General features: G+C 47.0%; 2 protein-coding genes across 3 annotated transcripts; both read left to right on the forward strand.

Moving 5' to 3' along the window:
* The first annotated feature begins 7995 nt into the window (after positions 1-7995).
* LOC112056097 (uncharacterized) lies at positions 7996-10670 on the forward strand. The gene is made up of 2 exons (XM_024096440.2): positions 7996-8159; positions 8620-10670. The coding sequence occupies exons 1-2, from the start codon at positions 8148-8150 to the stop codon at positions 9124-9126; spliced, it is 519 nt and encodes a 172-aa protein (XP_023952208.2). The 5' UTR covers positions 7996-8147; the 3' UTR covers positions 9127-10670.
* A 139-nt stretch (positions 10671-10809) lies between these two features.
* LOC112056098 (DNA repair protein XRCC1) lies at positions 10810-23491 on the forward strand. Of its 2 annotated transcripts, XM_052886289.1 has the most exons (9): positions 10810-11508; positions 16804-16890; positions 17362-17526; positions 18759-18933; positions 19319-19736; positions 20290-20468; positions 20585-20868; positions 22158-22271; positions 23261-23491. In XM_052886289.1, exons 1-9 carry the CDS (start codon positions 11458-11460, stop codon positions 23402-23404), a joined length of 1617 nt encoding a protein of 538 aa, XP_052742249.1. In that variant the 5' UTR covers positions 10810-11457; the 3' UTR covers positions 23405-23491. The 2 variants fall into 2 exon arrangements, with proteins under 2 accessions (XP_052742249.1, XP_052742250.1); XM_052886290.1 differs by lacking the exon at positions 22158-22271.
* The last annotated feature ends 578 nt before the right edge of the window (positions 23492-24069 follow it).

Raw genomic sequence — 24069 nt, forward strand, 5'->3', positions numbered from 1 at the left:
GCGACCCGGTGCAGCACTGACACTGCATCTGGTCGCTTTCTACTGCACTTCACACTGCTACCACAATAAGAAGATGGACCGACACCGACGTCGCCAAAATCTTACATTTACCGAGAATTTCTTTGCAAATAGGATAAGTTACATAACCGAACTTTAATATCACAATATTAATCTATCTTTGTAACGAAATATTATCTTTTCAATTGTAACAAATTTCTCATATGTTGCTCAACGATCGCCGCGCAGTGTCGCGCTGTATACTCGTATCAAATGTGTGCGAAAAAACATATTGTAATATGTTAATGAGTCAAGTACGCATTGAGCGCGTCCGCCGCTACATATTGCTGAATTAATTAATTGCCAACTAGCGGCCGGCGCCACTCCGCCGCACATTAACTATACTGATTGCTGGAAAAAGTGTGACAGAAAGAAATATGTCGCTACCTCTTCCAGTGTGAAGCGCTTAGCACGCAACACTATACAGCGGCACATTGTCTGTCATCGCTATACAAGTAATAAACATTGTGACGTCGAGGCTTTGGACATAGGCTTCGTCTGTCACTAGCGAGGGACTTCTGAGATACGGGTTAATGGGTGGATAACCAGAAACAGATCTTCTTCGGCCATATTTATAAACATGGTTTAAGATTTAGACCTCAATTTTCTCCAAAGTAAAGTAGACCTATTCACTACTGTTTAAAGTTTAAGTTCATTTTATGTTGACGAAAATTGAGACTTAATTATTGTTTATAAATAAGGCCCCTTGAGTACAAGTGAAGTAGAGTAAGGTTTAAGACAGAATTATACGAGAGATTGAAAACTCTAAACATGGTATCTTGTGACTAGACAGCGACTCGGGCTGACGACGCTGTAACAAAATAGTTTTGTCATTTACAGATACCCCTTGACTTATCGCACTGGATGTTAAATGATGATTTAATCTTACAGAGGTAGACAACTATTGATAAGCATCCAAACAAGCGCCCTCAGTTGGTCGAAACTCGTCATCGGTCGTTCGTTCAACACGGTAATAAAATAAAACGAGAACACTTTCACGCGTATATCAATTTTATTTCAAAGCCTCGTACGTACAAGGACGAACTGTCAAAGTCCGTCTAATTAACAACCCGACTGCAACACTGACGTACACACACACATGAGCACACAATAATAATTATACCACAGTTGCGACACCACAATAAAATTATTATTATTTTATTAAAATGACTGCGCGGTCAAATGAAGTAAGTTGGTAATTATTTTGATTACTGCGAGCGGGCACCTGCCGCTGCGTGCGCCATGAGCAGGAGCTGCGGGAGCCCTGCTGTGGCTGGTGGCGAAGACTCGGCAGCGCGCAGGTGCGCCATGCGTCGGCACAAAAGACGGCGGTACGGTGCGATAATTTTGATTTGAAACACCTGTTTTTTAGTTAAAACAAACTTTTAACCTAGATGAAAAGCAACGCATTTTTTTGAGTAAAACTTCTTTACGAACACTTGGTTTGGGGAGTAAGCTGGTGAATGCGTTACGAAATATGTAATCAGGCGAGACGAACGAGTAGGTACGTGTGGTCTTGTGGATATGACCTCTGCCGTCGATTCTGAGGGTGTAGGTTTGAAATGAAAATTTACCTAACCTTTTTTCTGAGAGGAGACTCGTGTTCAACAATGAGCCGAATATGGTTTGTTAATAATGATGATGATAAACAAAAACCAGGTAAGTATAACTTTTACATGATTTGATTGAAAAAGCATTCAACAGTACAACAGAGAGCAGGCAGACTACTCGTATGTACAACATCCGCCATCACCAATATTTCATTGTGGCGTCCATAGAATAACTTCAACTGCTATGCTATGATAAACAGTTACATTCTTAGAATCGGACAAAACTATTTAATTTAGAAAAAGATTTTACTCCTTTAGATGAATCATAGTTGGCTGGTGGGAGGCTTCGGTCGTGGCTAGTTATCACCCTAGAGACAAAGATGTACGGCCAAGCGATTTCGCGTTCCAGTACGATGTCGGGTAGAAACCGAAGGGTGTGGATTTTCATCCTCCTCCCAACAAGTTAGCCCGCTTCCATCTTAGCTTACCATCAGGCGAAACTGTAGTTAAGGGCTAATCTTCTAACTTATCTCTACTATATAAAAATAAGTCGTGGTTTCCTTCCTGACGCTATAACTCCAGAACGCACGAACCGATTTCCACGGTTTTGCATTCGTTGGAAAGGTCTTGGGCTCCGTGAGGTTTATAGCAGAGAAAATTCAGGAAAAGGTAGGGGTAGGGTAGGGTAGGGGTAGGGCAGGGTAGAGGTAGGGTAGGGTAGGTTTGGGGTAGGGTAGGGTAGGGGGTAGGGTAGGGGTAGGGTAGGGATAGTTGAAAGTTTACATCGAGTTTCACGCGGACAAAGTCGCGGGCGTCCGCTAGTGCAAAATAAAAAAAAATAATCAATTGACAAAATACCATTAGAACAACCAACGCCCGCAACAGCGTCTAATGGTCAAGCTCGTAGTAGTGCGTAAGTATCGGGTGGCGCGAGTTTGCGCAACGCCCCGACTTCGCCCGCGCCGCGGCCTGTGCCCGCTATATATACGCGCCCGCCGCACCCGCCGAGTACCAGTCAACTGTCCACAGTCTCCTGTAGCAACACCACAATCTCGATCACAATGAAAACTTTCGTAAGTAAACTCACCCCTACATCTAATTTTCCTAGTATCTACCATAGTTGTGCCTAAAATATAGCTTGGACATCGGTCGCCAGTCTTGCAGGAGATTTTTTTTTTTTTTATTCTTTACAAGTTAGCCCTTGACTACAATCACACCTGATGGTAAGTGATGATGGAGTCTAAGATGGAAGCGGGCTAACATTAGGAGGAGGATGAATTTACACACTCCTTTCGGTTTCTACACGACATCGTACCGTAGACTTAATTAAATAAAAAATAATCCAGAGACACATCAGTCAACAACAAAGAAGCTACCTACAACGAGCACCGCAGGCGGCGCCGGCCCGCGTGATTGATGCTCCCAGACACGAGCGTACACTTGAACGTAATCGTGCGAGGAAACTAATAGAGCAAGTAATGGCTTCCGAATCACGAATAAAGTTAACGTCTTCTTTCGACTGTCTTTCCAATGAAGTGGTTCGTGAAATGTTGTAGCTGGCCTAGAGGCCCGGACTACCCGCAAAACTCCTTAGTGCTGGGTTCGGGGTTTGCAATTATCACCCCCAAACGAGGAATTTCTAGTAATCGTGTATATGAAGTCTAGCCCTCTTCGGTTCCAGGTCTGCGTAGTGCTGATCGCGGCGGCGGCGCTGGCGGCGCCCGAGGGTGCACGCGACAAGCGCGGCTTCCTACACGGAGGCTGGAGCTCCGGCGGAGGCCTAGGCCACGGAGGCTGGAGTTCTGGCGGAGGCTTTGGCCACGGGCTAGAGCTGGAGTCGTACTCCGCACCTGCGCACATCGTCACTGTCAACAAAATCGTTGAAGTTCCCAAGGTGAGGCTCACTTACTGACTTTATTACTTTTACTGTTGAATCGAGATTAGTAGTTCAAGATATGACGTAAGCAATACCCTCATACATTATTTATTACCAATAAGAAATAAATCATAGATAATACTGACTCATTGCAATAGTTTGCCTAGTTGAATTTAATCTATACTAATATTATAAAGAGGTGAAGTTTGTAAGTTTGTAAGTTTGTAACAATTTTTTGAAATGGGGTAATCTTCGGAAATACTGGACCGATTTTAAAAATTCTTTCACCAGTAGAATGCTACTTTATCGGGGAGTGCTATAGGCTATATTTTATATTTCTATCATATATAACTACTGAGATATCGCGGGTTTTCTCTTACAGGTCAGACCGAAAAACTTACTTATTCGCATGCGCTGCCTCAACCATTGCGTATAACTGAAATAAATGTATGGAGGCTTTTTTGAACCTTTAAAAGTTCTACAAAAAAGTCCGCGACACCATATATCTATCTTTTATATTTTAGCAGATATAGTACCTTTAGTACTTTAATAAATTATTTAAATTTTAAACTAAGGTTTACGTCATTATTTACACAACTAAACTTAAATCCTTATCAAAATAAATGATTTAATAATCACAAGGATAATATAGAGATAAGATTTGCCTTTTACAGTATGTTAATTAGTTATATAGTTTCGGAGATAATACAAAATTTCTGAAAGTCGCAGAAATGCCGCTATATGACGCCCCGCGGTTTCAATTACGAGGTTCCCGTTCCCGTATGAATATGAGGACCAAACATAGCCTATGATACTCGCAAATAATGTAGCTTTCTATTGGTAAAAGAATTTTCCAAATCGGTCCAGTAGATCCAGAGATTACCCCCGACAACCACACAAACTTTACCTCTTTATAGTATTAGCATAGAAGTCGCTTGGGAAATTATAGTCTTTTGGTCATTGCACCACGCACAAAAGGCTGGACCAATTTTGCTGAGGGTAGGGATAGGATAGAGGTAGGGAAGGGGTAGGATAGAGGTAGGGTAGGGGTAATTTAGGGAAAGTGTAGGGTAGGGTAGGGTACGGATAAGGTAGGGGTAGTGTAGGGCAGGGGCAAGGTAGAGGTAGGGGAAGGATATGGAACGTATAGGGTAGGGGAGGAGTAGGATAGGGTTAGGGTCGGGTAGGGGTAGGGTACGGGTAGGGTAGGGTTAGGGTAGGGATAAGGTAGGGGTAGGGAAGGGTTAGGGTTAGCGGTAGGGTAGGAGTAAGGTAGGGGTAGGGTAGGGGTAGATTAGGGGTAGGGTAGGATAGGGTATGGATAGGTTACGGGTAGGGTTAGGGTAGGGTAAGGTGGGGGGAGGGAAGGGTTAGCGTTAGCGGTAGGGTAGGGTAAAATAGGGGTAGGGTAGGGTAAAATAGGGGTAGGGTAGGGTAGGGTTGGGTAGGGTTGGGTAGGTTTACGAGCAGGGTAAGGTAGAGGTAGTTCCAAAAGTGGTGTCCGTTCCTGAGATAGTGAAGGTATCCAAGATCGTAGAAGCTCCTCACTACTCGTCCGGCTACTCGTCTGGCCACTCCTCGGGATTCTCTTCGGGCTGGTGGTAAAGCACCCGCTCGCTCTTCCAACAGCCTCCACTTTCCCAGCCCTCAGGGTCTCGGACATAAAAAACGAGTGTTCTTTACCCCACACGACCAAAGTAAAACTTTTTTAGCTCTCCCTCTCAACGTCTACTCACCTCGCCCGTCACTCACTTACTCACTCTTTGCGCAAAGCATTCAGCAGCTCACTCCCCGAGTCAAGCGTGAGCAAAGTTTTACTTCAACAAACAATACATAACAATTACCACATTGACGTTATGTTTAATCTGCAATTTGATATACTCGAATGACCGAAAGTCCAGCAGGCTGGCTACCGTAACATCAGTCATTTGATAATTTAATCCGTCGCCGCGAACGCAGATTCGAAATACCGGTACCTACTCAATGCTACAAACGATTGAAATATGCAAGTATTTGCAAATGGCCCCACCCACGGTTAATTATTTTATATAAATCTAGACTGTTCGACTTCACTCATCGAATGTGAACGAAATATTGTGAACTGGGCCTGTAGCCAAGTGGCACGTCCATTCTCTTTAACAGATAACAAGAAATAACAGATCCGTTCGACAACTTGATCACCTGTCGATAGCAAATGTCATTCCTATACATTTTAGAATTTTCGAAGCGCTTGCGATCGTAGAAAGAGAATCGACGTGCCACTTGGCCACAGGCCCTGAACAGTCTTTTTAAGGATTGTTTTGTTCAATAGCTTTTTATATAGGCGTTTGACTCTTAAAGAATATAATATATGTTGTAATTAAAGTTTTATGTCTGAGACTTGAATGTAACCAAAATTAATTTTAAGTAAATATATGTATAGTTTTTAAATAATAATATGTATTTTTATTGTGACCTATCCCGTTACCTCAACTTAGGAACTTCGTTACAACGTTATATCGTTTACTTGAAAAAAATGCCGGAGCTCTTTGTTGAGAACCACAGCGCTACCAACTGCGCCAAAAGGTCATCAACAAGTTCCCTCGGCGCGTCTATGGCGGCACAGTTCGGCTGCGCGTCTCACATGCGCGCTCTGGCGCAAGATCGCAGCACGCTGTGTCGAGTCGGCTTAGAATACTAAACAGAGCCAGATGGTACAGTTTGAACTTTTTCTTTTACATAATTTTTCACGTGTGCAAGTAATTGTCAGCATATAAATAATGAATGTAACGAGTAGGTCTATAGATGAATGTGCGCGATTAGTTACGAGCGCGCGCGCGCGGCCGCACGCAGGGAAGCGGCGCGCCCGCCGGCCCGTGACCGCGCGATCGCTGGCGCTGGGCCTAGAGCGGTGTGGCTCGTCGATTATTTTTCTACAAACGCTTACGCTTCGAAAACTAACAAAGTGTATAGGAGAATGGCAGATATGATCGGCAACTTTATGACGTGACCTGTCGATAATGAATGTCATTTCCATACTTTTTTTGAATTTTGGAAGAGTTAGCGTTTGTAGAAAGAAAATGGACGTGCCACACGGCTCCTGGTGCTATCTGTTGGCATGTCCGCTACGACGTCGGCATAGACGATATTTTACTTTATAGACAACAAGCAGAACCGCGCGATAGCACCAGCGTAGTTCCCATTCCCGTCAGAAAATGGAAATAATATACTCGTATATATAAATAGCCTGTTTTACTCGTTGTTAAGTATACGTACTTTATTGGAAAAGAATTTTATTAATCGATCGAGTAACTATTAGTTTATTCGTTACATAGAAGAAAACGAAAATACAAATCTCTCCTCTTTTACATTATTAGTGTAGACTAGCGGACGCTCGCGACTTTTTTCGCGTGAAATTGTGTGTTCCGCAAATGCCACGGGAAACTTGGATTTTTCTGGGATAAAAATTGACCTATGTTTTGCTCTAAGGTCTTTTTTATCTTAATCGGTGCAGCGGTTTAGTCGTGAAAAGGTAACAGACAATTAGACAGATAGATAAAATTAATTTCGCAATATTAGTTTTATTGAAACGGATTAGCATCATCATCATTTTCAAGCGATGGACGTCTATCTACTGTACATAGACCTCTCGTAACTCGTGAGGACTGCTGTACCAAACATTACAGTGTATTATTGTGCTGTACACTGTCTTAGGGCACCTGCATGCGGCGGATCTGCGATCCCTTGATGTCCCCCCACCCCCAGTCGCCAATCCATCTGGTAGAGAGTCGACCAATGACCTCGATGAAGTTTCATTTGAATTCAGTCACCAGTTTCATCGTAAAGCCCAGTCAACTTCGAACAGTTAATACAATCATTGTACAAGTAAGTAGTTAGTTAGTAGTTAGTTGGTAGTTAGGTGGACCGAAGACATCGAGCGGGTTGCAGGGAGCCGCTGGATGCTGGCGGCTCGAGACCGTTTCGAAGTCCATGCAAGAGGCCTATGTCCAGCGGTCGACGTCCATCGGCTGACAATGATGATGATGATGATGAAGATGACAAGTAAGTACGAGTATCTATGTTGATTTGAAACCGTTCGGTAATGCGGAGTGTCGCCAAATGCAGGAGTTACTTTTAATGGTTAAACGATGTACCTGCAGTGTTCTAATTGCTTAATGATTATCCCTCAATCCGTCGGTCTTCAGAATTGTAACCACTAAATATCAGCTGAAAGTGTTGCGTGGAGATAAAGACATTCTTCCTTTCGTAAGCAATAATCGCGTAGCAATAATATGTAGAGCCCAGCAGTTGCGAGACTCTGCTGAGGTCATAACGCTTAGGTTCTTGTCGTGTATGCTGTCCATCGTCGATAACAGTAACTATTGCCCGTCTACTGTGTCACGATTTAATGATAAGATGTATATTGGTACACCTGATATAAACAAAGCAGTAGGAATCTCACAGTTAAATTTCCACCCTTACATAACGTCGATGCATATTTTAATCGCGATCGGAAATGTCACGCACTACTGACATTGATATCGCTGAAACGCGAGGAAAGGAAGGAGCCCCGACCGCGTAACGCGACTCAACAGTTGCAGTAAAAGGAGCCGCACCAGTCGCGCCGCGCCCGCCGCCCCGAGCGACCGCCACCGCCACCAGCACCACCCGCCGCCGCCGCCACCATGCGCCACCTGGTGAGTAGCGGAGCTCCTCTCCCAGTGTTACTGCATCTTCAAGCCTAAATACATTTCGGAAACTATCTTTGCCTTGCACCATACATATAGTTTTGTTTGACGACTTCTCTGACGCAGTTTGTTGTACTGTAGTTTCCAAAAGAGAGGTTCGAAAGGAGGAGGAGGAGTTACCGGGTAAAAGACGTACCGCCAAGCGATTTGGCATTTCGGTACGATGCCGCATAGAAAAAAAAGGTATGGATAAAATAGACCTCTGCTAAGTAACTCCGCTTCCATCTTACACAGATTGTCACCTAATAATATTGTGATGTAGTCGAGGCCTAACTTATCATAGTTTAGAAAAAGCTCTATTTACTAAAGACAAATAATATCCACCAAAAAATAGCATCTTTATTTGTTTGGCTGTAATCTAGATGACGTAAATAAATAACGTAGCTGAACAGAAAGCGTGTCTCACCAGATGTCGCTCGTGCTGCTGCTGCCGTACGCCGCGGGCAGGCTGCTGCCGCCGCCGCGCTACCCGCTGTACGCCAGCGCGTCGGGCGAGGAGTACGAGCCCTACGCCGTGGCCACGCTGCCGCTGCACGCGCCGCTGCCGCTGCTGCAGCTGGTCTCGCCCGCCCCGCGCGCGCGCCCGCGCCGCCCCGCTCGCCGCCCGCGCCCCGACCAGGAGCTGTACGCGCTGGAGGCCTCCCAGCCGCAGCGCGCGTACGAGCCCGTGCGCTACGAGGCCGTGTACGAGCCCTACGAGGAATACGAGGAGTCGTACGAGGCCGACACCAAGCACAAGGCGCGGGACCAGTACGAAGACGAGGCCTCCTCGGTGGTGGTGTACGCGCGCCCCAACAAGCACGGCGGCTTCTCGTACCGCAAGCCGGCCGTGCCCACCCCCGCGCCGCCGCGCCTGCTGCCGGAGACGCGGGAACCCGTCATCATCAGGATCCACAAGTACCGGGTCATTCACTAACCCTGCAACTTTTGGGCCTAACATGTGACCTACGACATATCGGTGAAGAAAAATAGACAAATATCAACCTTCCCCTTTCAACCATCGCACCGCAAGACACCGGGTGGGTTTTCATCCCTACGTCGTTGATGTCCCTATGGACTCATACAAATGCTTTGCATCTTTATCATACACATGGCTGGCGTTTGGCTCTTCTATCTTGCAGTCTTTAAGCATGAGTGAATGGGCATATTCTAGACAGGCGCCCCATCTTAGACTTCATCTACACTTACCATCAGATGAGATCACAGTCAAACGCGATCTTGTCTAAAAAAAATACCAATTGCAGCGGAACCGGAAGTAGTACTATATCTTTTATTGCGATTGGGTCGAAAGAAATGGACAATGGTAATAGATTTTGACGACCTCCGTGGCGCAGTGGTATTCAGGGTGGATCTACCAGACGAAGGTCCTGGGTTCGATCCCAGGCTGGGCCGACTGAGGTTCTCTTAATTGGTGCAGGTCTGGCTGGTGGGAGGCTTCAGCCGTGACTAGTTATCACCCTACCGGCAAAGACGTACCGCCAAGCGGGTTAGCTGGTCAACTTTGTCTATTTCTCTTCACAACATATATCATTGGTTGCACGTCAGACCTACTAGAGCTCATTGTTAACATGTATTACTTTGATATATAAAAACTATTCGAAAAGTATATCTGCGCTTCACATAAATTAACTAGGGACAGCTATTTAATTGCACGGAAGCAACGAAAGTGTAGCTGGCGCGCAGTCAGTGTATACATAACTAGCTGCTCGTGTTAGTAACGCTGACAGTATTTCAGATTGGTCTGCGCCATACAGCTAATACGTCAGTAGTGTAATCAGTAAAATATATTAGCACAACAGTATAGGCGGACAGCTAGCGACGGACAGACTTTGAAAGTTTGTCAGTATACGCTCCTTTACCTTAAGTAAGTAAGTATGATGAGTTTCGACCGTGCTCACTGCGGAAGGTAGCAGGCTTCAGGGGTCCAGGCTAAAACCAAAGATTTTATACTATTACACATGTCACTAACGCGTCGAAACTGAGGCGAACAAAGGTGGATAATTGTCTTAATTTCTAAAATCTGTTTATCATATATAATATTTAATGTAAGTTAACGAAAAATTATATGTGTGCGCTCAGTGGAGTCGCTAAATTCGGCGGTCTGGCTGTCGCTGGCTCTTACACTATAAAGGACTACTAGTAGTGTAGTACATAGCTGCGGGTACTATGTCACGGGAATACATTGTCTACATGTTTGTTGCACATTGAAATTCACACTGATGTTTGAAAAATATTACTGACTCACTTTACATTTATATATAAGTAGGAAGGTATTTATTTTTCGTAGAAAGTAAGATACAGTTTATATTATTCAACGTTAAGTACACTCCAATGGCTTTAATAAATATTATATAATTTCTATAATGAAAGTTCGAATGTACGAGTGACAGTTATAGAGGTTTTTAGCTATTATATTTTAGTTTTACTTATATTTTGTAAATACATACAATTTCTTACGTTTTTGATTTTTTATTTGTATTGCTCCTTTGAAAATTTAAATGAACTTTATATCTGTATTGAACAATTATTTTATTATCAAAAGTTATAAAATAATAACACATATCCTACCTATTTTCATGCATAACAATTCCAAAAATAAAAAAAAAATAAAACGCAACTACATTAAAGTCTTAATTATCCGAAGGACCGAATGAAGCTCAATATTTTTAGCTTTTTTAACTGTAGCTGTACCTTAATTTTAAAAAGGTAGGTACTCGTATATCGTGAATAATATGCACAGTGGGGAGCATGCTCTAAATTAGCATGTTAAGTAGTCATAAACAAAAAAAGAACAACTTTACTAGTTAGGCCTTGACTACAATCTAACCTGGTGGTAAGTGATGACACAGTCTAAGATAGAAGCGGGCTAACCGGTCTTTGCCGGTAGGGTGGTAACTAGCCACGGCCGAAGCCACCCACCAGCCAGACCTGGACCAATTAAGAAAATCTCAATCTGCCCAGCCGGGGATCGAACCCAGGACCTCCATTTTGTAAATCCACCGCACTTACCACTGCGCCACAGATGCCGTCAAAACCATACCATATTAATCTGTGATTTGTGATATTGTCAATGTCAAATTGTCAACTTAAATGTCAAAAGTCAAAACAAAAATCTAACCAAACCAAAACAAACTTGTAAATTCAAATTATTATTACATTCAACTGATAATTTGTTACAGTTACAAAATTGACGAGTAATTCGTTTCCTTTGAATGATAATGAATAATCGTGTGACAGAGCCGCCAGTATGCCTCTTGTAAAGATCGACTATGTGGTCAGCTTCAGCAGCGAAGACCCGGTGAGATTAAATTAATGTAAATAGTATAGAAGAGCTGACGCGCCGCGAGTTCACCCGTGTACTTCCTATTCCTATGGGAATACGGAGATAGCCTATATTCATCAGGGGTAATGTAGGATTATGATGGTGAAGGAATTTATAAACTGTAGTTTGAAAGAAAGAAAGAAAGAAATATGGGTTTATTTCGAAATTATGCCACACATCACAGTATCTCCAGTACACCAGGACATCCAGGACAATACCCTGTGATGTGTGGCATAACCCAGAATGGCCCCAGCTCAGCATAATGCTATGTGACCATTTGAATTTGGACACATAACGCTGAAGCTGAGTTTCAAAGCCTATTTAATTCAAACAAACAAACAATCAAAAGTATTCGATAATCAAGCTAATTTACAAAATAATTTATTTATCAAAACAAATTCTCGTTCTTTAAGGAGATTGTTATTACCTTACCGTGCATCTACTGAACTGGTGTTGTTAAAATGTGAACTTGACAACACTGTTGTGTTTATTGTTTGACTGTGACGACCACGTGCAGCTCTGTGTAAGTATGTAAGACTTCACATACTAGTTTAAGGACACACAACAAACCTGTATTGGAGAACAAATTTGTCATTTTGTACAATTTGTATGTATAGTTCATACCCTAGTTAAAGTTCTGTGCACGCCACTGTGTCTATTGTGTGTAGCTGCACTGATACTGAATGAGTGTAAGAGCCTGTGGTGCTGTGCCCACAGGAGCACCCCGCCAGCAACTTGCTGTCGACGGACGTGACCAGCAAGTGGCTCTGTACCAAGGGCGAGCCGTCCTGCTCCGTGGTGCTGCAGTTGAAGAGTGCCTGCAAGGTATAGTGAAGTGTATGTGGTGCTGTGCCCACAGGAGCACCCCGCCAGCAACTTGCTGTCGACGGACGTGACCAGCAAGTGGCTCTGTACCAAGGGCGAGCCGTCCTGCTCCGTGGTGCTGCAGTTAAAGAGTGCCTGCAAGGTATAGTGAAGTGTATGTGGTGCTGTGCCCACAGGAGCACCCCGCCAGCAACTTGCTGTCGACGGACGTGACCAGCAAGTGGCTCTGTACCAAGGGCGAGCCGTCCTGCTCCGTGGTGCTGCAGTTGAAGCGTGCCTGCAAGGTATAGTGAAGTGTATGTGGTGCTGTGCCCACAGGAGCACCCCGCCAGCAACTTGCTGTCGACGGACGTGACCAGCAAGTGGCTCTGTACCAAGGGCGAGCCGTCCTGCTCCATGGTGCTGCAGTTGAAGAGTGCCTGCAAGGTATAGTGAAGTGTATGTGGTGCTGTGCCCACAGGAGCACCCCGCCAGCAACTTGCTATCGACGGACGTGACCAGCAAGTGGCTCTGTACCAAGGGCGAGCCGTCCTGCTCCGTGGTGCTGCAGTTGAAGCGTGCCTGCAAGGTATAGTGAAGTGTATGTGGTGCTGTGCCCACAGGAGCACCCCGCCAGCAACTTGCTGTCGACGGACGTGACCAGCAAGTGGCTCTGTACCAAGGGCGAGCCGTCCTGCTCCGTGGTGCTGCAGTTGAAGAGTGCCTGCAAGGTATAGTGAAGTGTATGTGGTGCTGTGCCCACAGGAGCACCCCGCCAGCAACTTGCTGTCGACGGACGTGACCAGCAAGTGGCTCTGTACCAAGGGCGAGCCGTCCTGCTCCGTGGTGCTGCAGTTGAAGCGTGCCTGCAAGGTATAGTGAAGTGTATGTGGTGCTGTGCCCACAGGAGCACCCCGCCAGCAACTTGCTGTCGACGGACGTGACCAGCAAGTGGCTCTGTACCAAGGGCGAGCCGTCCTGCTCCGTGGTGCTGCAGTTGAAGAGTGCCTGCAAGGTATAGTGAAGTGTATGTGGTGCTGTGCCCACAGGAGCACCCCGCCAGCAACTTGCTGTCGACGGACGTGACCAGCAAGTGGCTCTGTACCAAGGGCGAGCCGTCCTGCTCCGTGGTGCTGCAGTTGAAGAGTGCCTGCAAGGTATAGTAAGTGTATGTGGTGCTGTGCCCACAGGAGCACCCCGCCAGCAACTTGCTGTCGACGGACGTGACCAGCAAGTGGCTCTGTACCAAGGGCGAGCCGTCCTGCTCCGTGGTGCTGCAGTTGAAGAGTGCCTGCAAGGTATAGTGAAGTGTATGTGGTGCTGTGCCCACAGGAGCACCCCGCCAGCAACTTGCTGTCGACGGACGTGACCAGCAAGTGGCTCTGTACCAAGGGCGAGCCGTCCTGCTCCGTGGTGCTGCAGTTGAAGAGTGCCTGCAAGGTATAGTGAAGTGTATGTGGTGCTGTGCCCACAGGAGCACCCCGCCAGCAACTTGCTGTCGACGGACGTGACCAGCAAGTGGCTCTGTACCAAGGGCGAGCCGTCCTGCTCCGTGGTGCTGCAGTTGAAGAGTGCCTGCAAGGTATAGTGAAGTGTATGTGGTGCTGTGCCCACAGGAGCACCCCGCCAGCAACTTGCTGTCGACGGACGTGACCAGCAAGTGGCTCTGTACCAAGGGCGAGCCGTCCTGCTCCGTGGTGCTGCAGTTGAAGAGTGCCTGCAAGGTATAGTGAAGTGTATGTGGTGCTGTGCCCACAGGAGCACCCCGCCAGCAACTTGCTGTCGACGGACGTGACCAGCAAGTGGCTCTGTACCAAGGGCGAGCCGTCCTGCTCCGTGGTGCTGCAGTTGAAGAGTGCCTGCAAGGTATAGTGAAGTGTATGTGGTGCTGTGCCCACAGGAGCACCCCGCCAGCAACTTGCTGTCGACGGACGTGACCAGCAAGTGGCTCTGTACCAAGGGCGAGCCGTCCTGCTCCGTGGTGCTGCAGTTGAAGAGTGCCTGCAAGGTATAGTGAAGTGTATGTGGTGCTGTGCCCACAGGAGCACCCCGCCAGCAACTTGCTGTCGACGGACGTGACCAGCAAGTGGCTCTGTACCAAGGGCGAGCCGTCCTGCTCCGTGGTGCTGCAGTTGAAGAGTGCCTGCAAGGTATAGTGAAGTGTATGTGGTGCTGTGCCCACAGGAGCACCCCGCCAGCAACTTGCTGTCGACGGACGTGACCAGCAAGTGGCTCTGTACCAAGGGCGAGCCGTCCTGCTCCGTGGTGCTGCAGTTGAAGAGTGCCTGCAAGGTATAGTGAAGTGTATGTGGTGCTGTGCCCACAGGAGCACCCCGCCAGCAACTTGCTGTCGACGGACGTGACCAGCAAGTGGCTCTGTACCAAGGGCGAGCCGTCCTGCTCCGTGGTGCTGCAGTTGAAGAGTGCCTGCAAGGTATAGTGAAGTGTATGTGGTGCTGTGCCCACAGGAGCACCCCGCCAGCAACTTGCTGTCGACGGACGTGACCAGCAAGTGGCTCTGTACCAAGGGCGAGCCGTCCTGCTCCGTGGTGCTGCAGTTGAAGAGTGCCTGCAAGGTATAGTGAAGTGTATGTGGTGCTGTGCCCACAGGAGCACCCCGCCAGCAACTTGCTGTCGACGGACGTGACCAGCAAGTGGCTCTGTACCAAGGGCGAGCCGTCCTGCTCCGTGGTGCTGCAGTTGAAGAGTGCCTGCAAGGTATAGTGAAGTGTATGTGGTGCTGTGCCCACAGGAGCACCCCGCCAGCAACTTGCTGTCGACGGACGTGACCAGCAAGTGGCTCTGTACCAAGGGCGAGCCGTCCTGCTCCGTGGTGCTGCAGTTGAAGAGTGCCTGCAAGGTATAGTGAAGTGTATGTGGTGCTGTGCCCACAGGAGCACCCCGCCAGCAACTTGCTGTCGACGGACGTGACCAGCAAGTGGCTCTGTACCAAGGGCGAGCCGTCCTGCTCCGTGGTGCTGCAGTTGAAGAGTGCCTGCAAGGTATAGTGAAGTGTATGTGGTGCTGTGCCCACAGGAGCACCCCGCCAGCAACTTGCTGTCGACGGACGTGACCAGCAAGTGGCTCTGTACCAAGGGCGAGCCGTCCTGCTCCGTGGTGCTGCAGTTGAAGAGTGCCTGCAAGGTATAGTGAAGTGTATGTGGTGCTGTGCCCACAGGAGCACCCCGCCAGCAACTTGCTGTCGACGGACGTGACCAGCAAGTGGCTCTGTACCAAGGGCGAGCCGTCCTGCTCCGTGGTGCTGCAGTTGAAGAGTGCCTGCAAGGTATAGTGAAGTGTATGTGGTGCTGTGCCCACAGGAGCACCCCGCCAGCAACTTGCTGTCGACGGACGTGACCAGCAAGTGGCTCTGTACCAAGGGCGAGCCGTCCTGCTCCGTGGTGCTGCAGTTGAAGAGTGCCTGCAAGGTATAGTGAAGTGTATGTGGTGCTGTGCCCACAGGAGCACCCCGCCAGCAACTTGCTGTCGACGGACGTGACCAGCAAGTGGCTCTGTACCAAGGGCGAGCCGTCCTGCTCCGTGGTGCTGCAGTTGAAGAGTGCCTGCAAGGTATAGTGAAGTGTATGTGGTGCTGTGCCCACAGGAGCACCCCGCCAGCAACTTGCTGTCGACGGACGTGACCAGCAAGTGGCTCTGTACCAAGGGCGAGCCGTCCTGCTCCGTGGTGCTGCAGTTGAAGCGTGCCTGCAAGGTATAGTGAAGTGTATGTGGTGCTGTGCCCACAGGAGCACCCCGCCAGCAACTTGCTGTCGACGGACGTGACCAGCAAGTGGCTCTGTACCAAGGGCGAGCCGTCCTGCTCCGTGGTGCTGCAGTTGAAGAGTGCCTGCAAGGTATAGTGAAGTGTATGTGGTGCTGTGCCCACAGGAGCACCCCGCCAGCAACTTGCTGTCGACGGACGTGACCAGCAAGTGGCTCTGTACCAAGGGCGAGCCGTCCTGCTCCGTGGTGCTGCAGTTGAAGAGTGCCTGCAAGGTATAGTAAGTGTATGTGGTGCTGTGCCCACAGGAGCACCCCGCCAGCAACTTGCTGTCGACGGACGTGACCAGCAAGTGGCTCTGTACCAAGGGCGAGCCGTCCTGCTCCGTGGTGCTGCAGTTGAAGAGTGCCTGCAAGGTATAGTGAAGTGTATGTGGTGCTGTGCCCACAGGAGCACCCCGCCAGCAACTTGCTGTTGAAACCATAATGCAGCATAGCAGACTCTAAATAGTTAAACTAATTGTAATTTTTGTAACTTAAACTACTGCTTAAGAATATATCTACAATATATTGTTTTTGTAATATAAATAGTGTAAGATTGCCTTCATAGTAATACATGTGATAATTTGCTATTTTGTTTAAAAGTCTACTGTAGAAGGTTTAGTTAGTTGTATATATGTTTTGTTTCATTTAGTTTTCAATCAAGCTAATTCATAAAATAATAACTTGAGACCATTTTAATTTCAGATAAACTCTATAACAATTGGTGCATACCATGTTGCTGTAATAGAAGTGTTGGTGGGATCCTCCGAGAAACCCAATGACCCATTTGAGGTATACTCATTTTTTTCTTAAAGTGAATAATTGTTGTGAATTATACTCAAATTGAACATAATTAAATATAAATTTAACAGTAAAATTTTTGACAAAAAAAACTGAGTGCTGGTTGGACTGGAAATCTTGTTAATGATGACATAATTAAAAGATATAATATTTCAACTTTTGAAACAATATACCTTGCCCAAAGTGCCTATTCACTCTAGCCTTGAAGGTGTTTAAATTGTAGGTGGCAGGAAACAGACGCCAGAAAGGCATTCCACACTTTAGCAGCTCGGCTAAGTGGCTGATGCAAAATAATTTGATGCAACAAGAGGAACAAGATCATAGATTTCCCAAGCACACTCCAAAGTATTTCCATTTGTAGGCCCCTAAAACACTTGGCACTTGTTACCTCATTAGCCTACATGACTACGAGTATACGAGTACATATTATGAAGTGAAGCAGCGTTTGGGCGGTCGCGGCAGGTGCTGGTGCCGAGCTGCGTGCTGCTGGCGCCGGCCGCCAGTCGGCGCGGCGACAGCGTTGAGTGCGTGCGCTCGTTCGGCGCGGCGCAGCTAGCGGGCGCGGCGGCGCGGCGCTGGGACCGCGTGCGGCTGGCGTGCTCGCAGCCCTACAACAAGCATTGCCAGGTTACTGACGTCACACGCCATCATGACTTTAACTTGACATCATTCTTATTGTTTAGTTTAGTCGGTACATACATTTTGAAGTTGGTTAAATTTTTCATTTTTATTTTTCCATTTTTATTGTTGTAGTTGCTCATGAGTGCATTAAATATGGGATGAAAGTCCGAATAGCTAGTAGATGGAAGCAGTAGCTACCTTTTGTCAGCGTTGTCTGACAAAAGGTAGCTACTGTAAACCAATGAAGAGTTTCCTTAATTATCCTTCATCTTCTTCACCAGACCCCAATGACAGTTACAACCCATCCCATGTAGGTGGAAAGTTCTCATCAATACAAATAAATCAAGCCCAATAACAATGTGGCCACTGTAAACCGTTGAAGAGTTCCATTACCTGCCCTTTGTCTTCATCACTAGACCCTAATGACGGTCCCAACCCATCTAGGTCGTATTTTCGCATCAAAACAAATTGATCGAACCAAATCACAAGCTACTGTAATGTAAACCATTGAAGAATTCCATTAACTGTCCCTTGGCTTCATCACCAAACTCCTAATGACAGTCACAACCCATCTAGGTGCAAAGTCCTCATGAATACATATTGATTAAGCCTAATCACAAAGTAGCTACTGTAAACCATTGAGAAATTCCATTAACTGTCCTTCGTCTTTATCATCAGACCTCTGATGAAAGTCATAACCCATTTAGGTGCAAAGTCCTCAGCAATACAAATTAATCAAGCCCAATCACAATGTAGCTACTGTAACCCATTGAGAAGTTCCATTACCTGTTCTGCCTGATGATGAAAACGAACTTCATAATCAGACCTCTACGAAAGTCACAATTCAACTAGGTAGAAAGTTCAAATCAACACACATAAATTAAGTCCAACCACAAGGTAGCTATTGTAAACCGTTGAGGAGTTCCATTAACTTTCTTTTGTCTTTATCACTAGACCCCTAACAGACACAACTCGTCTAGGTGAAAAGTGCTCATCAGCACAAATTAATCAAGCCCAAACACAAAGTAACTGCTGTATCTGTTGATGAGTTTTTGTGTTTGGGCTTCATCATCAGATCGATTCCAGACCTTCATCAAATTGTAGTGCTTTAAAATGCTGAATGGAAATATTAACAAAATGCTATATAGCTTGGCAAAATTGTTGGTGACACTCCCATGGTATCACCAAAATCAATGTATTTGAAGGTGGTCTAATACCCAATTGTTGCTGTTTCACAGTTCGGGCTGGCGTTCGTGCACATATCAAGCTCGGACAGCCAGCCGCAGCCTGCGCCGCCGGCGCCGCCGGTGTCGCGTCTGCTGCAGCTGGGCGCGGACGGCTCGTCGGACGAGGAGTTCCGGCCCGGCGAGCTGTTCGCCTCGCACCGGCGCCAGGGCGGCAGCCAGAGCACAGGTGCACTTGCTCAGTCCTGGGGACTGTAGTCCGCCCATTATTATCATTAACAGCTGATGAACGCCCGTCGCCCACTGCTGACATAGCCTTCGTGCAAGGACTTCCAAACACCGCAGTCCGGTCACGGTTGCCAGCATAGCATCCAGCTCCCTTTGATCCACTTGATGTCCTCGTTCCACCTAGTAGGGGGTCTCCATTCCAGCGTCCCCAATGTGGGTTCTTCACACTGTGTGGCCATTACAGCTTATTACAGCTTCGGGACTTGCTCAGCTATGATAGAGACTTTGTTTCTTCTGCGGAATTGTTGTGATTATGACTATAAGGGATAAAGTAGGTCATTTTATAATTTTCTAATAGTAAAATTAGTTTAATATTTCATGATCAGATTCTCAAATTCGCCAAGCTTCGTCGCAAGCGCTCAACAACATCTCGGACGCGTCCAGCAAGCTGACCCGCGCGCACATCGAGCGGCGCGCCCCGCCCGCACCCCGCGGCGCCGACCAGCAGAGCGGCGCCCGGCCCGGCGGCAACGAGCACGCCGCCGGCGGACGCACGGGCGGCAGCTCTCGACCGCCTGCCGATGAGCGCGCCGGGAGCAGTGCTGGGCCCGCCGCCGCCGCGCACAAGCGCAAGAGGTCGGACGAGCCGGGCCCGGTGTGCGCGGAGCTCGGCTCGGTGCTGGCGGGCGCGGCCGTGGCGCTGAGCGGCTACGTGGACCCGCGCCGCGCCGCGCTGCGCAGCGCCGCGCTGCAGCTGGGTGCGCGCTACCTGCGCGACTGGGGGCCCGCCTGCACGCACCTCGTGTGAGTACCGCCGCACCCGCCACACCCGCCGCACCCGCCGCCTCCCCTACTGTATTTTAAAATACTGATCGATATTCCTGGTGTATAAAATAAAGTCATATTCTACACTATCCAATGAATTTTCAGTAATAGGTAAAGTGTTTCAAGTAAAGTTATCAAGTTGTATGAGGTCAATGTTTATAGTATGTAAACATATTTTAGAAACTAAAAAATTTCAAGTTTATAATGTGATATCGTAACTGTAGTGTTTGTGTATACTAAATAGATACCTACAATACTACATACATTATCTCATGTACATTGGTAGTGGGGGCGATGAGTCAGTCTGTCACCGGCGCTCGACCGGGGTGGTCGTGTGCAGTCTGCTTCCATACCAGTGTAGGAATGAACCAGTGATTTGCTCATCTTATAGTGAAGACGAGGGTCCTTACAGTAACAAACTTATTTTTGCGGCTAAACCTTACGAAATAGATATAATCAATGTACTACGGAATTGTATATCTTTAATTCTCAGTTTTTTGTATGAAAAAAATCAGTGATCCGTGTGTTGCAGCTGCGCGTTCCCCAACACGCCCAAGCTGCGCGCGCTGCGCGCGGCCGGCGGGTGCGCCGTCGCCGTCACGGGCGAGTGGCTGGAGCAGTGCGTGCGTCGGCGGCGCCGCCTGCCGTGGCGCTGGTTCGCCGTGGAGCCGCAGCAGCGCCAGCCCGCGCCACCGCTCTCCGACGCTTCCGGTGTGTACCGTAGATAGTGAAAGTAGACGCAGGAACCTAGCGGACTTTTTTTATACTTTTTAGAGAAAATAGCTCATTGGCGACAAAATCTAAACAAACTTTTAATTTGCTTCCAGAGGGAGACACTGACGACGAAATAGAAAAGGTTCTCGAGCAGCAGCAGGGCAACAAGCGGCGGCGCAGCGGGACGCCGGACGCTACCGGCCCCGCGGACGCGGTGGACGCCGGCGGCTCGACGGACGCGGCGGACGGCGCCGGGCAGATGGACGCGTCCACCGACTCGGACGTGACGTTCGTGCGCGACGAGCGCGTGCGCGCACAGATCAGCCTGCACTCGGACTCGGACGCGACGGACGAGGAGGAGCGCGCGCACCACGCCGACAGCGAGCTCATCACGAGGGTTCGTTTGATTGTCTTAATGGCATCTCAGCGGCGTCACGTCATGGGCCCCGAAGGCAGTTGTAGAATAAATGGGCAGAACGACTCAGAAAAGAAGGAGACTCGGACCTCGGCTTACAGGGCCGTTCTAGATGAGTGCCGGGCGACTGCAGGGTTCGTGAATCAAATCTTTCCACTTTATAATATGAGGTAGTATAGAAGTTAGACTACATAGATTTCTACTCGTACGTACATTGTGATACATCAGTCTCATTAGTCTAAGATCCGTTATTACAAATATATACCCTACCCATCTGTTATGTGATCAGAAAGAAATGATAGATAATACTCACCTCTACTCATATCACATAGGATGCCTTGTTAAATTGTGACCATACAATGAAAAAATATTGAATTTTTAACTGAAAATTTTTGGTTAACTTCCCTCATCTGTTATTTAAAAAAAATTGTTTATTAGGTAAAAGAATATACCAAAGAGAACTGCTCTCAAGATGGCCCAAATGTGGGGTTGCCTAGATTTTGTATTAGTTCAGTTACTATACATTCTAAAATATTTGGTATGCAAATAAACCGAGAAAGCTGAACTTTTAATGTGACGTGAGGAAAGCATAATTATGTGCATTTTCCGCCATCTTGAACAAAAATTTAAATCCACTTTTTTTACAATAACTGTTCTCCTATATCATACGCGAAAATATTGATGCAATACTACTTTGTAGCTAATTACGGTCTCTTACAGTTTTTACATATTGTTCACAGTTATTGGAATCAATATATCAATGAAAAAAGTATAAAAAATCCGTTACCGAGTCTGTTTGGCGAGTGGCGACAATACTGACAACTTTGACAACTCAGATTTGACAACAAGATTAATATGAAGTTGTTTGCCGTTATTTTCAAAAAACTGGAATTAAAGTAGGCTTTTCAGGAAGCTGATACCGTCATTGTAACCCTAGCAATTGAACAAGCTCGATTTCAGTCGTCTGAGAAGGAGATCTATGTACTGGACATAGATCTCCTTCTCAGGAATTGAGTTGGCGACAAATCAACTTCCACCATGGCCGAAATGAATACATTTTTACAGTAGCGCGTACATAGAGCAACAAAGAAGTATTGCATCAATATTTTTCATATCTCAACAGAGAACAGAGTTATTGTAAGAAATCTGGATTTATAACTTTTTTCAAGATGGCGGAAAATACACATAAGAAATCTTGGTCGATAATTGAAAGTTAAGCTTCTTCATGCTCTCGTCGCGTCAACGAGGTGGTGATGAAGTGGGTTGCGCAGGAGCTGCCGCACTTCTGGGCGGGCCGCACGTTCCTGCTGGCGGCGCGCCTGCCGCCCCGCGCCGCCGCGCGCCTGTCCCGCTACGTGCGCGCCTACGGGGGGCTCGTGCTGCAGGTCACACTACACACACCCCCTAACACGCGGCGCTAAACCACTTTTCGGCTCGTGCCCTAAATATACCTCGTATATAATGGGTATTTTTAGCCCCTATATATATATATATATGGAAAAACAAAACTTACCAGAGATATGGAAAAATCTTGTCTAGGGGTGTCACAATATTTTTTCTTTTGAACCTTATTACTAATACACTATAAGACATTAGTTTTCTTAAATGACAAAATAGCGTGATTTTAATTTTTCTAGTGATTACAGATTTCAGTCGATAATAATGATTCATTTTATATGATTTGACAAAAACGTACCACTAGGCGATTTAGCGTTCCGGTACGATGTCGTACCGAATCGATAGAAGAGTGTATTTTCATCCTCGTCCTAACAAGTTAGCCCGCTTCCATCTGAGACTGCATCATCTATGTAGTGTTTGTGTATACTAAATAGATACCTACAATACTACATACACTATCTCATGTACATTGGTAGTGGGGGCGATGAGTCAGTCTGTCACCGGCGTTCGACCCGAGTGGTCGTGCGCGGTCTGCTTGCCTTACCAGTGTAGAGATGAGCCAGTGTTTAGCTTCTTCTGTAGTAAGGACGAGGGTCCTTACAATCACTGACCATCAAGTTCACTGATTATAGTCAAGGGCTAACTTGTAAAAATAATAGTGTGTGTCAGTGCCAACGCACGAATGGAGCTCTATCAGATCGACTGTATAAATAGCTGTACGTTGCCCCGCAGCATAGTCAAAAAAGTCAAAATTCAAAATTCATTTATTTCAATACACTATGTACGTCTCAATACTTACGCCTGAAAAGTGAAAGGTGCGCAACTGAGGACAGCAGGCCGCGGCGTGTGCGCCCGCCAACAGCGTAAAATACGGTGAAATGTGCGCAGAATAGGTTGCGATGGAACGCTGTCATTCGTTCATCGAATTTTACTGCCCTTATTTTTTTGCCCATATGGACACCATTTTATCCCACAGGAGAGCCAGCTGCAAGCAGACAGCAGCGTGCAGTACGTGGTGGGCGGGGCGGGCGAGGCGGCGGGGGCGGGCGCGCGCCGCGTGTCGCCGGCCTGGGTGTGGCGCCAGCACGCGCGCCAGGGGCTCGCCGCCGCGCCGCCGTGAGAGGTGCCACACCGTGCCGTCGACTTGTTGTTACTGATCCAACTAATGCCGACTAGTTTTTTAACTAAATAAACTACTTTTTTAACATTTTGTTTATTTATTTTCAATACCACCAGCATAACTTCTGACGTCTTATACTTAATCTTATAAATAGATAACGGGCGGCACGCACGACAGTATCCCGCTCCGCCTGAGTAGGGTGAAATGAAAAGCGCCAAATGACCTAAAGGTGATATCAGACTGTTCATTTTCGCCTTTCATTCGGTACCCTTCACTCGAAATGAAATGTCTGAACACTCAAATGAAACACGAGTGCCGAATGAATTCATTAATGAACCGATCCAATGATGCTAGATTTCATCATTCAGCATCTTTCACTCCAACTGCAAATGAACAAAAAATGAACGGTCTGCACACAGTAATTACGTTCACTCTGATTTGACCGCTTTGTGTCATGCTCTACAGCAGACGCTGTACGCTGCAGTTTTTGAAACATTTTAAGAATTATCAATGTTTATGGAATTAAATGGATTAATTTCAACGCAAGACTTCACCCGATGACATTTTTAAAGTAAATAACAGATGAATGTTCTTTTCTTTATCATTTGCAGTAAGTCGTACGAACATGGAATGAAAGAAAAATGAAGCATTCATTTGTGTGAATG

The sequence above is a fragment of the Bicyclus anynana genome, chromosome 16 (assembly GCF_947172395.1).
Source record: "Bicyclus anynana chromosome 16, ilBicAnyn1.1, whole genome shotgun sequence".
In the NCBI taxonomy this organism is placed as follows: Eukaryota; Metazoa; Arthropoda; class Insecta; order Lepidoptera; family Nymphalidae; genus Bicyclus; species Bicyclus anynana.